The following is a 14,298-nucleotide window of genomic DNA, read 5'->3' as shown; positions in this document are numbered from 1 at the left end:
GCTGCGTTTAAAACACCCCTCGGTGGCCACGAGGCCCAGGCGTTGCATCCGCGCTCTGTCCCGCCGCCACCATTGCCCTCACGCGGGGCGCCGGGCGCGCTCGGGACGCGCTGCGCACGCGCCGCCCAACGGTCGCGTTCGGCCGTTGGGCGCCCCGCCCCCCCCGCGCTCTCCGTGCGACGTCGTTGAGGAAGAAGCCGCCGTGTCGGACGCGGCAGATTCGCCATAATTCCTCGACCGAGTCGCCTTTCCCTAATCTATTAAAATTATATATATATATAATATATATTTTTCTAAGAAGGTAGGCCGTGAGGGTGCAGTGTGCCACGCGCGGCGCTCTGGTGCCAAAGTGATTTTTTTTTCCCGATATTTTTTATTTATTTATTTTTTAAACCTCAACGCTTGGCGCTGTCTCCCCGCTGCCCCGCCGTGCGCYCCGCTCGCCGCCGCGGCGATGGAGGCTGCGGCCCCAGGTGAGGCTGGAAACGGCGGCGGGGGGAGGGGGGATCGCGCAGCGCGCAGGGATCCGCTCAGCGAGGAGAAGCGGTCGCCGCGGCCGCAGGCAGGGGTGGGGGGGTGGAAGTAGTTCCGGCTGCGCCTGGCGTAAGGACGCTTCSGAGGGACAAGTAGTTCCTCACGGGACGGGACGTTAATGGGGGTTGAGACCCCGGCGTGGCTTGTTACCCTCTCCGTGAGGTGAAAATAGCTCCGTACGACCTAATTACCCAGTAATTGCCCTCCGAGACGGCTCTTCGACCCATAGCAGGGGTCCCGCTGCGTCCCGCGCGTGGGACGGTACTTCGCGCCCGCGCGGGAACAGCCTTGTCGGGGAAACTTATCTAAGCAGAGTATCATCGAACCCGCGTTATTTATCGGCTAGTGGAAAATAAACTACTGCGGCTACTAACTTGCTCGTCTGAAGTTGAATYAGAGGATATAAAAAGTTACCCGACAATCTAATATATGCATAAAAAGTTTGTGTAAACACATTAGGCAATAAAAATAAAGTTTGGTTATTTTTGATGATTTAAGGCAGAAAATTCCCGTGTGGCCGGTGGGTTTGATGTTGAGAAGGATGAGGTCTGTGCCGAACTAAAGAAGTTTCCCTTGTAGGTGCCTTTAAAAATAAATAAATAAATAAATAAAATATATAAAAAAACACCCAGAGTTTCAGAGCCAACTCTGGCGTCGATAACAGCTCTTGTTTTCTTGTTTATTTGTTGCGAGGGATCCAAACGCTTTCAGGGCCTCCCGTAGTGTAGTTTGGGACCTGAAAACAGAGTATTTATTTATTAATTTTGGAGACTTGTGCAGCGCAGTGTTTAGCCACGGGAGGACTCTCTTGCAACATGTAAAAGACTTAATCTCTTATAAATATACTCTGTTACTACAGAGGATGTTTGAACGTGTTGTTTCCTAAGGCTGAAAAACAGTCTTGTTTCCATTGATATTTATGTACTGATGTATTTTTAATGTAGTCGTATGTAGCGTAGTCATGKTCGTTCATAAAACAAAGTTGTACTGGCAATTAACAATCTTATGGTAAAAATGACCCCTCTACAGAGGTAAATTGATTATTCTGAATTTCCATGGATTAGTTAATTTGCTTATTTTGTCATGTGTTTCATTTGAAATCATTTATGGAGAAAACTTTATAATTGTTTAAACTCCTTATTAGCATATCCTTTTTAACGCAGGTCTATTATATATATATATAWATAWATATATATATATATTCCAGGTAATTGAAATCCTATAGGCAGTGCTTTATTTTGCAGAACTGTATGTACATGACTACTGTAAGGAGTAGTTTTAGAAGTAGWCTGTGTAAAAGCTTTACCAAAACTTGTCCACCCTTTACAGTGTGAGTAACAGTGGGAGGTCACAGGATAAAAGATGATTTAAAGGGTAGACATACTGCTCTTGTCTGTTTAGGAAGGGGATAGTTTGACACGTTCTGTCTCCCATTGGGCTGTAATGGGTGTCCAAGGAAAAGCCTGGGAACAGGGCAAGGATGCAGGGACGCTGCCTGGAAGCCACTGGGCCCTTTCCACTCATCCGCTCGGAGAATTCACCTTCAGATTCTTTGTTTCTTCTTCTCTTTCCTAAATACCTAGATGACTTCTGAGTACACAGACCTCTCAGCAGGCCCTGAATTTAATATTTAATAATATTAAAAAATATATTTTTTAATTCTGAAAAATGTCTATATTCACTGGTCACTATGATTTGCTTTCATTTGTCACTATTTACAATCTTCTTTGTATTTCTTATTTGGCAAAACTTTAAATTTAGGAAGATGTTTTCCTCTGTGAAACTTCCTTGCTTCATTTTCAAACTATTTAGCTCTGCGTTTTATCTATCTATCTATCTATCTGTCTGTCTGTCTGTCTGTCTGTCTGTCTATCTACTATGTATCTATCTATCTATCTATTTCCCTGGCCCTTTCTAAAATCTTCTTCGTAGGATCAAATACGATGTTTTTTGTCTTCACGCTGCTTTCAAGGATCAGCTCCTTGTAATGTTTTTAGCCCCCTACTCCCCACTTCTAAAGATGCTTTTGATGTTTATTCAGTTCAGTTGCTGAAGTTAAACACAAAATGTTTAACTTTTTATTGCTCTTGTAAAAGATTTCCTAAGGGCTTGTTTAATCCCGGGAGGTTCTCTAGTAGTAACACCATGAGCAGGGACCCTGTATTTTCCTCTGGATAAAGTCTCCTCACAGCATCCTGTCCTGACCTGACGTTCGGCCAGTCTACCTAAGGGTAATTGAAGCCTCTATTATTTTAACTGCTTCTGTCCTTGTAACCTCTTGTATTTGTCAGCCTCTTGCAGTCACTCTGCACATAGTGCTCAGGCGGTTGATGCTGCAGGCCTGACTTTTCTAAGCTTCTAAACTGACTTTTCTAGTGTGCTTTTCTAAACCATGCTAGTTTTCAATCCGTAGAGCTTTTTGTTACTGGAAGCAGCCCGATAAGCAGATGTCTAAGCTTCCTTTGACAACAGCATCACTTTACAAGCAGCACAGCCTACTTGCTTTCATGTAGACTTTATATTTTGATGTTCTGGTGTCCTGCTGGTGTTACACCTTCAACCTACGTTCTGAAAAATATGTCAAAATCTGTGTTCACAGCTAGGCGTGAATGGTTCTGCCCTAGAATTAGGTTCCTGCATTAGTGCAGAGCATGTAGGTGCTTCACTTAAAGCAAGGAAACAGAAAGCAAAACCAGCAACATATTCCAGCTGCCCTTTCCCGTTTCCCTTTACTTATGCCCTTGTCAGCTACTCTTCAATCTTTAATTTAACGGCTTTTCTGTGATCTTAAATTGTGGCTTAGATTAAGCCAATTTATCCTCTCAGTTTTTGATTTGCTTAGCTTTATTTCCTCAGCTTGCAACATTCCTTTAGACATGTGGCATAGTATCATTTGTTGGGCCCACCACAGCACTGTTGTGAGTTCGTGCACCAACAGTAGCTTAAACAGAGCTTCTAATTTCTAATGTTTATTTCTTAATCAGAAATGCTCACAGGCTTCTGTGTATTTTAGTCTTAAATCATCTTTTTTARTCGTAAAACCTGAAGTATCTATACTGGCAGTTTACTTTGTAAACTTTTGGTCTTGTTAGAAAGCATTGGATATTTATGACAAGATCTGTTTTCTGTAAACCCATATTGATTTTAGTATAATCATTTAACAGATACTGTTAACAGAAGGAGTTCTTGGGATACTGCTGCTCTAATGATATCAAATAATGAAAGTTTTTTATAGGTGTCTTTGAATCCTTAGTGAGGACAGTATCTTTGTGCAGTGAAGATAAATAAGCCATAATCTCACACAATAATTTTCCAGTGATGCAAAATGGATAAAATAGTTGTTAAGAAACAATTATTATCCTTTTCTTTATCAAATGAAGAAAAATAAAAGTAGTTTATAACAACATCTTTATTAAAATAACTAAAATGTTACAAGGTGAAAGAGAAGGTCTGTATTTTTGGATAAATATATTCCTTTGAGACTCAAGCATATGTAATCGAAATTGAGATTCATTTGAAGCTCCCTCTTTGGGAAATATAAAAATGCCATTGACAGTTATTTTTACTGAGATTATGAAATAGTTATGATTTTCTGAAAACATTAAGAATGTGTAATCACACATTTCACAGTTTCAAAAAATGGCTTCTTTAAGAAACAGGTTCAAGTGGCTTTTATGAAATCCACTGAGCTGCCGGCCGCACTGGAGCGGGGTGTTAAATGACCTGGAACAAGCTGGAAATACGGCCGGTTCCTGGAGCCGCCAGCGCGGAGAGCTGGAGCAGCAGGATTGACCCGGGGGTGGATTCTGAGCCGAAGACACAGATGTGTTTTTATARTATTTTTTGCAAAGTCAGTAAAGAAACGAAATAACAAAAGCAAAACCTTTCTTTACAAACCTTGCTTTTCTTGCACACTGAAAGCTAGGAAGAGAGAAGGGAAACTACGGTGCCAGAGGAGAAAATTAGTTAGCTGCAGGTATTGCTAGCAAATAGATGGTTAGTTTTTGTCACAGTTTTTGTTGTGATGTAACTAGGTGTTAGTCCTGGAAATAAAGATATATTTTCTTACTTGGCCTGAGGAAAGGAATTCCTGAATTTCTCTTACAGGAGAACTGTGCAGGACAGTGTTTGGAAGGCTTCCATGTTATGTGTCATGAGGGCAGGGTGGTAGCTTTACATCCGATCTGTCTGAAATCTATGAACACTAGAAGCTACTTTTGTCCTCGTTAAGATTTTAATTTAAGAATGAATGACTTAAGAATGATTTAAGAATGAAGAATAAATACTGTTGGGTTCAAAAGAAGCCCCAGTAGAAGCAAAGTTAGTTTCGCTGGGCCTGGGAATGGAAGTATAAGTTGATTTGAATAGGTGTAGGTTAATAAGAATAGCTGTGTTGAAAACTTGGAAACATGATGAGGAACAGAGAGGAGTCTGATAGAGTGTGTAAGACACTGGAGAAAGAAAGGAATGATTAAAAAAATCATGATAGGAAGGGAACAAAAGAATTGGAAACAAAGGCTTTACCTTGAGAAACAAAGAGCTACAAAACTGTGAATAAAAATTATATTAAAACGTGCTGCAGGTGGGAGGAAATCTGTCAAACCTTATGCTAATGGTGAAGGAGAAAAGGGAAAAATGTATAATTTTCTAATTTTCCATTACACAGTCACATATACCTATTTGTCACCAAATAATAAGGAAAAAAAAATTAAGAAATTGCTAATTAAGAGTTAAGCATAAGGCTTTTAATTGTGGAAAGTTCTTTGTAATAAGGATTTGATGGTGACCAGAGACTTTTTTTTTTCCCATTTCATTTTTTTTTTCTTCCTAAATCTGTCTAGTTTAGACTATAGTAAGTTCTACTTCATATTCTGAACATTATTGCTGTGCATATTAGGAGCAAAGTGCAGTTGGGTAAAATATTCCTGCCATTGGCTGCATTATTCCTCAGGCCGGTAGATGTCAGGTTAACTCTTTGCATTTACTGTGGGGTTCTAGCTGCCTTTAACTGCCACAGACCTGCAAGGGCTGCTATAATAGTTCTAAAATATTGCCCGTGTTAAAAGATGTGCTGAAATGTAGAAAAATGTATATTAAGTATATGACATATAAATGCACATGGATAAGCCTTTTTTTTGTTAGGTTTTTTTTTGTTTGTTTGTTTGTTTGACAAACAATGTTTTTGTTTGTTTGACAAACAATGAGCAAGGGAGGCTGCTTCCTAGGCTGTAACCAGCTATTTGCCCTTGAGTTACTCCACTGCTTAATTTCCCTTTGCTGAATTCTCGATCAGTAAATAGAAAATGCTGTTGACTAATTAAGAAACACTTTGAACCCTTTGAAAGATTAAAAAAAAAAAAAAAAGGCATTTAAATGACTTACATTATTGCTTGCCATTTTTTGTTTTGTTTAAAAAGAAAAACTGAAAATACATGTTTCTGGGTATACTTAGCATACATTTTATGGGCAAACTGGAGTCAATGAGTAGTCACAAGGCATATTTAGAAGTTAGGATGTTCCAGATGGTTTTGGACTGAAATTCATGTTTGTTTACCTGCACACTTGATTACTATTTCTTTAATTCTCTGCATATTTAACTACTGTCAAATTAATTACCCTGTTGATTTCCTACATAATTAATTATCTACTACTTAATCATAAAATCTCTGCATAGTTAGTTGACTTATTGCTTATTTGATTTTTACACTTAATTGACTTTAATTCATTGCTCTATTACTATACCACCTAGTTAGCAACTGTTAATCAATTACCATTTGCTTGTTCCTGCTGTAGTTGTTTAGATTCATGATCTGCACAGTTTATCCTCTGAGTTTTGGCTTCCGAATTTACCATTCAGTCATTTTTCCTAAACTCCTTTCTTTTCTCTATTTGTTTTTTCCTTTCACTTGCTTTTCCTGTTGGTTACTGGGCCTTTGTAGGCATTACAGTTCACTCATACTCTTCTCTAATACCTGGTTTATTCACTCTAGGTTTTTTTTTTTTTTTTTTTTTTTTTTTTTGGTAGTTTTACTTCTATTTGAGTGGTTCCCACGGTCTTTTGTTTTGTTTTTACATGAGGTGATTAGCTTATGACCTTAATCACATGCCTGTATTATCAGATACTTTAAACAACCATTTTATGGGCTGTTCTTCCTGCCTTTCCACCCTTGGCCATGTCCTCACTGAGAAATAAACTGCTTGTGTGGGTGCAGATTAAAATAGCTGAAGCAGGAGATGGGAGGCGCCAAGCAGTGAACCTGAGATTTTAGGGGAAGAAGAAAGTAACAGGTTAGAAAGCGGTGATAGCAGCAGATAATAAAACCTCAAAGCACAARTGTCACCCAAATAGTGGAATTTATAAGTTTAACATTAAATATTTTGATAAATGTTCATTATATATATATATATATATGCATATATATGTATGTATATTAAATATATTCTTTTTTTTTACTTTTATGTTATGAATCTTAAATATGCATATACATTTAGACAGAAAAGTTCTCACTCTTTTAATAATGAGCCTTATCCCTTTTTAATTTTAAATGACAGAATAAATACTGAAATACTGTAGCAGAACTGAATCAAAGAGACTTTTCCATTATATACACACTGCAGTGGAAATAAAAATATGTTTGTGCTCAAGGCAGACAAATGCCTGGAAGGAACCCGATTGATCTTACGAGGATACATCGAGCATATTATGTATTTTACATAAATGTTTATATGTATAACATACAGTATCTTTGGGAGATGCTATAAAAGCAAACAATATTTGAGGTGTTTTTCAGAGCTTTTTTTTTAAGACATATTTTAGTTTTAAAACAGTTTGATTAGAGCTTCCTCTTATATTTATTAACAAGTTTATTAGCTGTTCCTTAGCATGCTCTTCCCCCTAAAAATCACCCCAAATCTTATACAATATAACATCATTTCTGGCTAAGAGGTGGTTTGGTGCATTCYTCAAACAACAGTGGTTGTTTCATGCTGATGTTAGGGAGGCCTGAGGGAAAGAAGGGTTTGAAGCAAATCTCTGGGCCAGAGGTTTCTGTAGGTAGCTGAGGAATCAGCGTAATGTTAAAATTGGCTCCTGGGTGTTAGTTTTCACTGGACACAGGTGAGATCGAGGACTATTAAAAAAAATCAAAGCATTAAAGCAAATCGCACAAGTCTTAAAACCGAAACTAATCCTAAGTAACTGTTAAAGTTTGGGAGTGTTTATTTTATTTTTCATCTTGATTATTTTTTCACTTATTAGCTTGTAATTTTTGGTAACCTTTCTCTTTTGTCCTTTACTGTCTTGTGGTTTTGCTTTTGCTTTGGTAGCACATGTCTGGTCTCAATGAGTAAAGGAGACAGAATTTTAAGATAAAGAGAAAATATGTTAAATTTCAGTTTAAAACAATGGACAAGGAAAGTTATAATTGGTTTTAATATCATTTGATAATTCATTAGATAATGGTTAAAAAGTCATTGGCTGTTTTTTGTTTTTAGGAGGGTTGTTTTGGGAATCAACAACATTTTTTCATAGGACTTTTAAAGAATGTAGTAAATGCTTAGTGTTTCTGTTTATGTCAGATTTATAAAATATAACTATTTATACCTCTAGGGCTTATAAGAAATGTTTTGTTTTGAGAGTAAATCTTCTCCTGCCTCCCCCCATTAAATTTTCCTCGTATTCCTTACAGAATTTTACTTTTTTAGATCAAGCAGATAGAAAGGGTAAATGTGGTTAGAAAAAGCGGTGAGGTCCATAAATGTAAATTGAATGTGCAGCCCAGCTTTCCTACCTTATAGAACTACTTTGGAAAGATAAAGTGTTTTTTTTTTTTTTTTCTGTTGTTGTTATTTTTTTTAAGTACCAACATGGCACACATGGAATCTGTGCAGTGAATTCACATTTTATATAATTTTTTATTTTTCACTTTTTGAGGTTGGGAGGGGAAGTTTTTTTTATGTATCTTTATTCCTTTTAAATTTTATTATTTCTAAGAAGATTAAAGATGAATTTCTTGCCCTGCAAGAGTCTGAATAAAAGTTCTAACCATTTCTTAAATTATTTAATTTTATGATTTACTATGAATGCATTCATTTAATAATGTAGAAGTCTTTAAGTAGTTACTAATATGAATTAACAGAAATAAAACTCAATACCTAGTGTTATTTTAAATTAGCCACTAAAATTAAAAATATTAACTCTGCCTTTAAATTTTTTTTTTTTAGGGGTCAATTCCATCTTCATGTGTAAACTTTGTAASTTATTTTCACCAAATCAATCAGAAYTGCTGTCTCATGTCTCCGAGAAGCATACGGAAGAAGGGACTGATGTGGATGACATCATTATTCCGCTCCAGCCACTAACAGCACCCASAAATATAAGCCAAAATGGAGAAGGTACTTGACTAAATTGGAAGTAATAATTTTCAATTAGTTATTTGCTTTTCTACTGGAGTCTTTCATATGATGCTTCCACAGCGTGCAAGGAATTCCTTAAATAGCTTGTTTCCATAATGGTCACTATCTGCTGCCCACTCGAATTTCATTTGGTGCAAAGTGCATCAGAGGATGAACCTGCATAAACTGAATGTGTCTGGGGATGATGACATTGGTTCATTRATTTTAAGTAGCAAGTATGGCAAAATCTGCTTCATAAGGCCTTAATTGGAAGCTCTGTGATAAAAATGGAAACAATGTTAGTTCTGAACAATCGAGTTTTCCAGATGATGCATCCAGACCTCAAGGTGGAGAGGGAATATGGGTCTTGAAGCTTAGGATAGTGGYGTGCTTTGAGTTGTCCAACTCTTGACTTACTGTGTTTCAGATAAATAATAATTCTAATAGAACTATAGGTAAGAATAGCTATTCTATTTTAGAGAAGAGATAGCATAATTCATAATTTTTCTTTGGTATTGGTTCTAGTAAATAAAGCAGTCAGGTGGTGAAAGATTGAATTAGTTTTTCAGAACAATTTCACTCAGCTTTGGAAGCAGTTATATTGATTAACTTTCTAACTGATTATAATTGCAACCCAGTGTAATAGTRGTTCAAAATAATTCATATTTCATAACTATACTTTCCTTTAGGCTCTTATTGAGCAATGGTTTCATATTGTAGGCAAACCTTTTATTTAACACAACTATCATGATTTTGCAAGTATTTAATCATTATGATTCCTGGATTTCACTAAGTGTGTGTTTATAATTAAAACAGCAACTATTAATGTCATACTTGAAWGAATACTTTTCTCATTGTTAACATATACATATGATGTATATTTTCATTTGCTTACTAGCAAATACAGAATCATCAGTATGGGAAGATACTCTCAATAATRGTCCTACTGTGTTAGTCTGTAGCTGCTGTTTCCTCATGTGGATGATGAACAGAAGATTGCACCACGTTAACGTTTCACACTGCATCAGAACAGGGTGCATAAATATCAGAATGTCATCAAATTTCCAAATGTTCATGTATGCAATTTTGCTTCAGTTGTACAGTTTCAGTACCTTAGGAATGCAGAATCCATCTTCCTTCCTTACATCTTCCTTTCCAGGTAACACTTCACTCAGCTGTATTTCTGAGCACAGTGGTGCCTTGTAACACATTTTTGCTCCTTTTAGTTATAGGGTAGTTCGCAAACCGCTTTTGCATTTGTGGCAGAGACTATCTGCCGTTTCTGTACTGTATATTGCCAACCTTACATTTACAAAATTACATTTTGCATTTATCAGAACAGTGTATAATTCCAGTACTGATCTGAGGCAGAAATGAGACATATGTAGCCTATATGGCCTACTGTAACCTAAAGAAAAGCAAGTAAATCTAATTACATAATATAACATCAGATTTTTAGTTATTCTTTATGTCTGAATATTTTTCAGAATCTGATGTGATATTGCATCACCTTTTTCAGATTAGGTACCCCACATCTGCAGTGACTTTAAATTATTTGTGAATTTAGATAAATTACTTGGAACATAGCTTTCYGTTTATAGTATAGAAATATTATGATTTTTGCCTTCTTTCCTCATACAGATTGATTTGAGATGGTTAATTTGTTCTGAGGTCCTATTGAATTCTTTCCCACATTATGTTTAAAATTTAGAGTATTTCTCTGTTGAATCCTTTTTCAATGCATTACATTTTCCTCTCCTGTTTTGGAATCTGCAGCAGATAAAACTTAACTCATTTTTATTTCACATTTTTTTTTCTCGGTGGACCCTTCTGTGCTTTCTTGCAGTTATTCAGTATTGTCACTAAAAGCAGAAGTGATTGATGAACAAGCCTAAAATTTAAAACTTCTTTTCAGTACTTGTTGGCTGGTAAATGAATGTTTTTGTGTCCTTTGAAAGCATAGTTTCTATTCCAAGGGTAGGTAAGCACTGCAGTTATTCCAAAATTGTTTTAGATGAATGAATGGTGAGTGCCTAATGGAGTTCTGGATTCTGCCTGAGTGATAAATTAATAATTTTAAAAGCACTGTGAAGAAGTAAAATGCTAAACTTGTTTAGCATTTGTTTATTACATAAACAAGTAATATGTATTTATTACTGTAATATTATTTTATTGGCAGTGCTGTCTACTGAATTTTATTTCGTTATGCCACTTTTTCGTACTTATGTCATGATAAACTTAGACTTCATTTGTTTTAGTTGTGTCATTGTTGTTCATGTTGTTGTCATATAGACTGCATTTTGTCCAGAGCTGAAGTGTAGCCTCTGACTGTGGAAAAAAAAAAACCAAGTGTTTACTGATTTACACTAACTAATCATACTCTACTTTTAYATGGATTTTCTTTTTGTAACTTTTCTTAGTGATTCTCCATCTCTTTCAAAGTACTTTGCCATTTTCCTTCTCTTATTGAGGAAGAGCGTGGCTGGCCTTAGCTTTATTTATTCATAATATTCCCAGATGGATTATAGAATTTACCAAATAAAAACTCCATGTTCTTCATTAGGGGTTTTTCAGCAGCAACTATCATGTTACTTCTTATCGTAGGCTATGTCACAGCACAATCTTCAGGCCTCATTTATTGATTACGGGACGTGGAAGAAAGTTAGTTAAAGCATCAGATTCCAGGAAGGCTAACTTTTAAAGATTATTTAAAAGGTAGATGGTATATACCCTAGTTTCATCCTGACTTGAAGATGAGATGCAGCTGGAGCTTGCATTCTGACCTGCACACTAAGAGGTTTTTCCAGGTCTGTGATGCACAGTAATGGTGTGTATGTGTGTGTGTGTGTGTGTGTGTGTGTATATGAGTATATATGTATGTATACACACACACATGTATATGTATAAAATGATAACAGTAATGGTATTAGGCTGTGGATGAGATTTATTTAGCAAATTCTGAATACAGCCATGTACTGTTGTAATTTATATGGGTAAATAAAAGAACTTTTATGCTGACACCTGAGAGGAGATCTGTATTGCATAATGCATCCAGCTATAGAAATTCATTTAGGGTGCCTCAGTTAACACTTTCTTAAGTGTTTTGTGACTTCCAGTAAGCTATTTCTGAGTGATGCTACAACTAACGGTGTGGTGGCTCCCCAGAGCTATTTGTCTATGCAGGTTTGGGGGAAAAGGGCCAGTTGAATGGTAGGAATCTCTTACACCACCTGCTCTTCCCAAATCGGAGCTATTTACCCTATGACTACATTAACATGATCACTGAAAGGCTCTTTTGTATATTTGAAACCTGAATTATACATGCAATGGAGCTAAGATTGAATAAAACAACTTTATAAAATGATATTCAGGCCTGGGTTGGGTGTCTCTGTTTTTATGTAGCATGATCCCAAACAAGTAATTTGTGGAAATTATCATGTACCTCAATAGATTTTTTTTTTATAGATATTGTATATGGGAATAATTATAATTCTTCTGTATAATAATATGAGGGCTTTATAAGTGGAGATGTTCTGTGCTACACACAGGCTGAACGTTTTTCAGACAATTGATTATTAAATAGACTAATTTTGAAAAGCTTACGTAATTTCTATGAAGGAGCAGCACAAAAAATAGTCATACATTTTTCATAATCCTTTTTGAAGTGTCTTATTTTGTAATGTCTTTGAGGACCTAATTATATAGCATGGTACAGATTGTCTTCCCTGAATATTCCCATTGTGCACCCAGGAAAATGAATGTAAAGATTGATTTCAAGGAACCTATGGTGAGCATAAAAATCCCCAGGGACAACTGAGATGTTGAGGGGAGGAGATTATTAAAAGATGCCAAGATTGTACTTTAAAAACCTTTTTTTGAAAGATTTAAATTTAAATTGAATTTCGGATTAAGCTTGAAATGATTGCTTGGGTGTGTATGTGTTTTTCCTGCTATACTTCTTTTGTTATTAGCAGTTAAGCAGATGTTTCTCCAGCAAGGGGCAGGGTCCTGGCTGGCTTGGTATTTGCTATATAAGTGCCCTTGGTGAGCAGGGAACATAGAGCCTGTGAGTGGCTGCCTGCTGAAGCAGCTCGAACCGACGGCCCTGGCTCTCACTAAAAACTCAGTTCTCCAAGTGGCAGCCGAAAAGAGGACTTAACCCTGCAAGAAGGGAAGGGAATAAAAAAAAAAAAATGAGAGAAAGAGGATAAATAAACCATAACCTGCCATAAACCTCGGAAATTTTGGTGATAGTTACCTCCTCTCCAGGGAATGTTCCTGCCTAGCACTTGCCAAAAAGCCTTAGTAAATGTCTGAGAACGGTTGTAGACTCTTCTGGTTGCTCATTTATAAGTAGGTTTAAAATTACAGTCTTAAATTTACAGGATTGTTTGCCTCCCTATTTTGTGTGTCAGAGAAACTCTATAATCAAGCTGCTAAGGTGCATTTCTCACATTTCACTTGCTTATGTGATTGCATTTCTGTTTTTCGAGAGCTGTTTTGTCTTTCATTAAGTTTATATTAAAATGATCAAGAAGAGACCCACCTTTTTCACCTGACTCTCTCACTTCTTTTTGGATACTGTGTTTGATGATGATTGTAAAAGGATATTATACACAGTGGACAGAGTGTTTAAAGTCACACTTGGAGTCTTGAAATTTATATTTTATAATAGCTTCTTCAATATCCACATCTTCATTGCTCATAGTATGTTTGACATTATAATCACTTGAGATTGTTTTGTAGGCTACCATGAAAATATATTTTTTGTTTATTAATTATGATATTAGTTTCTTTCAGTAAAGGCACTAAGTACTTATTGCTGCAAGTGATGTGTATCAAAATAAAAACAGCAAAAAGAGCTTTTGAAGGGGTTGAAATCAACTGTCTCTTTTTGGCTGATTATTTCTTAGCAAAACTGCTTTCATCTGAATGAAGAAGTATGGAAATTCACTGGTGGTGAAGTGTTCTGCYAAAGTGAAAAGATTGCTTTTGTTTCTATCATTTAGGCAGCTTTCAGTGTTTTTCTTACTATCTTGCATTTAAATAGACAGGTGATCAGCACTGTAACAAGATAGAGTGGTTTCTCTTTTGTGTGTTATCAATTAGATGATTATCTCAGAGCTGTGGTATGTGCAAGAGGGATTTTGTTTGCTTGGAATATTTAAGGGAAGGGTTGAAAAGATTGTGAAGGTGAGGCTGCCACCACCTTCAGTTCTTTTGCATCTTTTGCCCTTTGGATTTTTGCGGTGATGTTTCTTCCCTTTCTTCTCTTTTTCCTCCCTCCGTCTTCTTCTTGTTTCCTCCCTCCGTCTTCTTCTTGTTTCCTCCCTCCGTCTTCTTCTTGTTTCCTCCCTCCGTCTTCTTCTT

General features: G+C 36.5%; 1 protein-coding gene across 1 annotated transcript in view; it reads left to right on the top strand.

The window, feature by feature from the left end:
* Positions 1-380: 380 nt before the first annotated feature.
* ZFAT (zinc finger and AT-hook domain containing) overlaps positions 381-14,298 on the top strand; it is a 77,441-nt gene continuing 63,523 nt past the window's right edge. Inside the window, exons 1-2 of the mRNA XM_026039566.1 lie at positions 381-473; positions 8,758-8,928. Of these exons, the coding sequence (XP_025895351.1) occupies positions 455-473; positions 8,758-8,928 (190 nt within the window). The 5' untranslated portion in view covers positions 381-454. The remainder of the gene's footprint in view (positions 474-8,757; positions 8,929-14,298) is intronic.

This window comes from Nothoprocta perdicaria, unplaced genomic scaffold (genome assembly GCF_003342845.1).
Source record: "Nothoprocta perdicaria isolate Ctin4 unplaced genomic scaffold, notPer1 scaffold_233, whole genome shotgun sequence".
Classification (NCBI taxonomy): Eukaryota; Metazoa; Chordata; class Aves; order Tinamiformes; family Tinamidae; genus Nothoprocta; species Nothoprocta perdicaria.
This window is presented reverse-complemented; position numbering and strand designations above follow the sequence as displayed.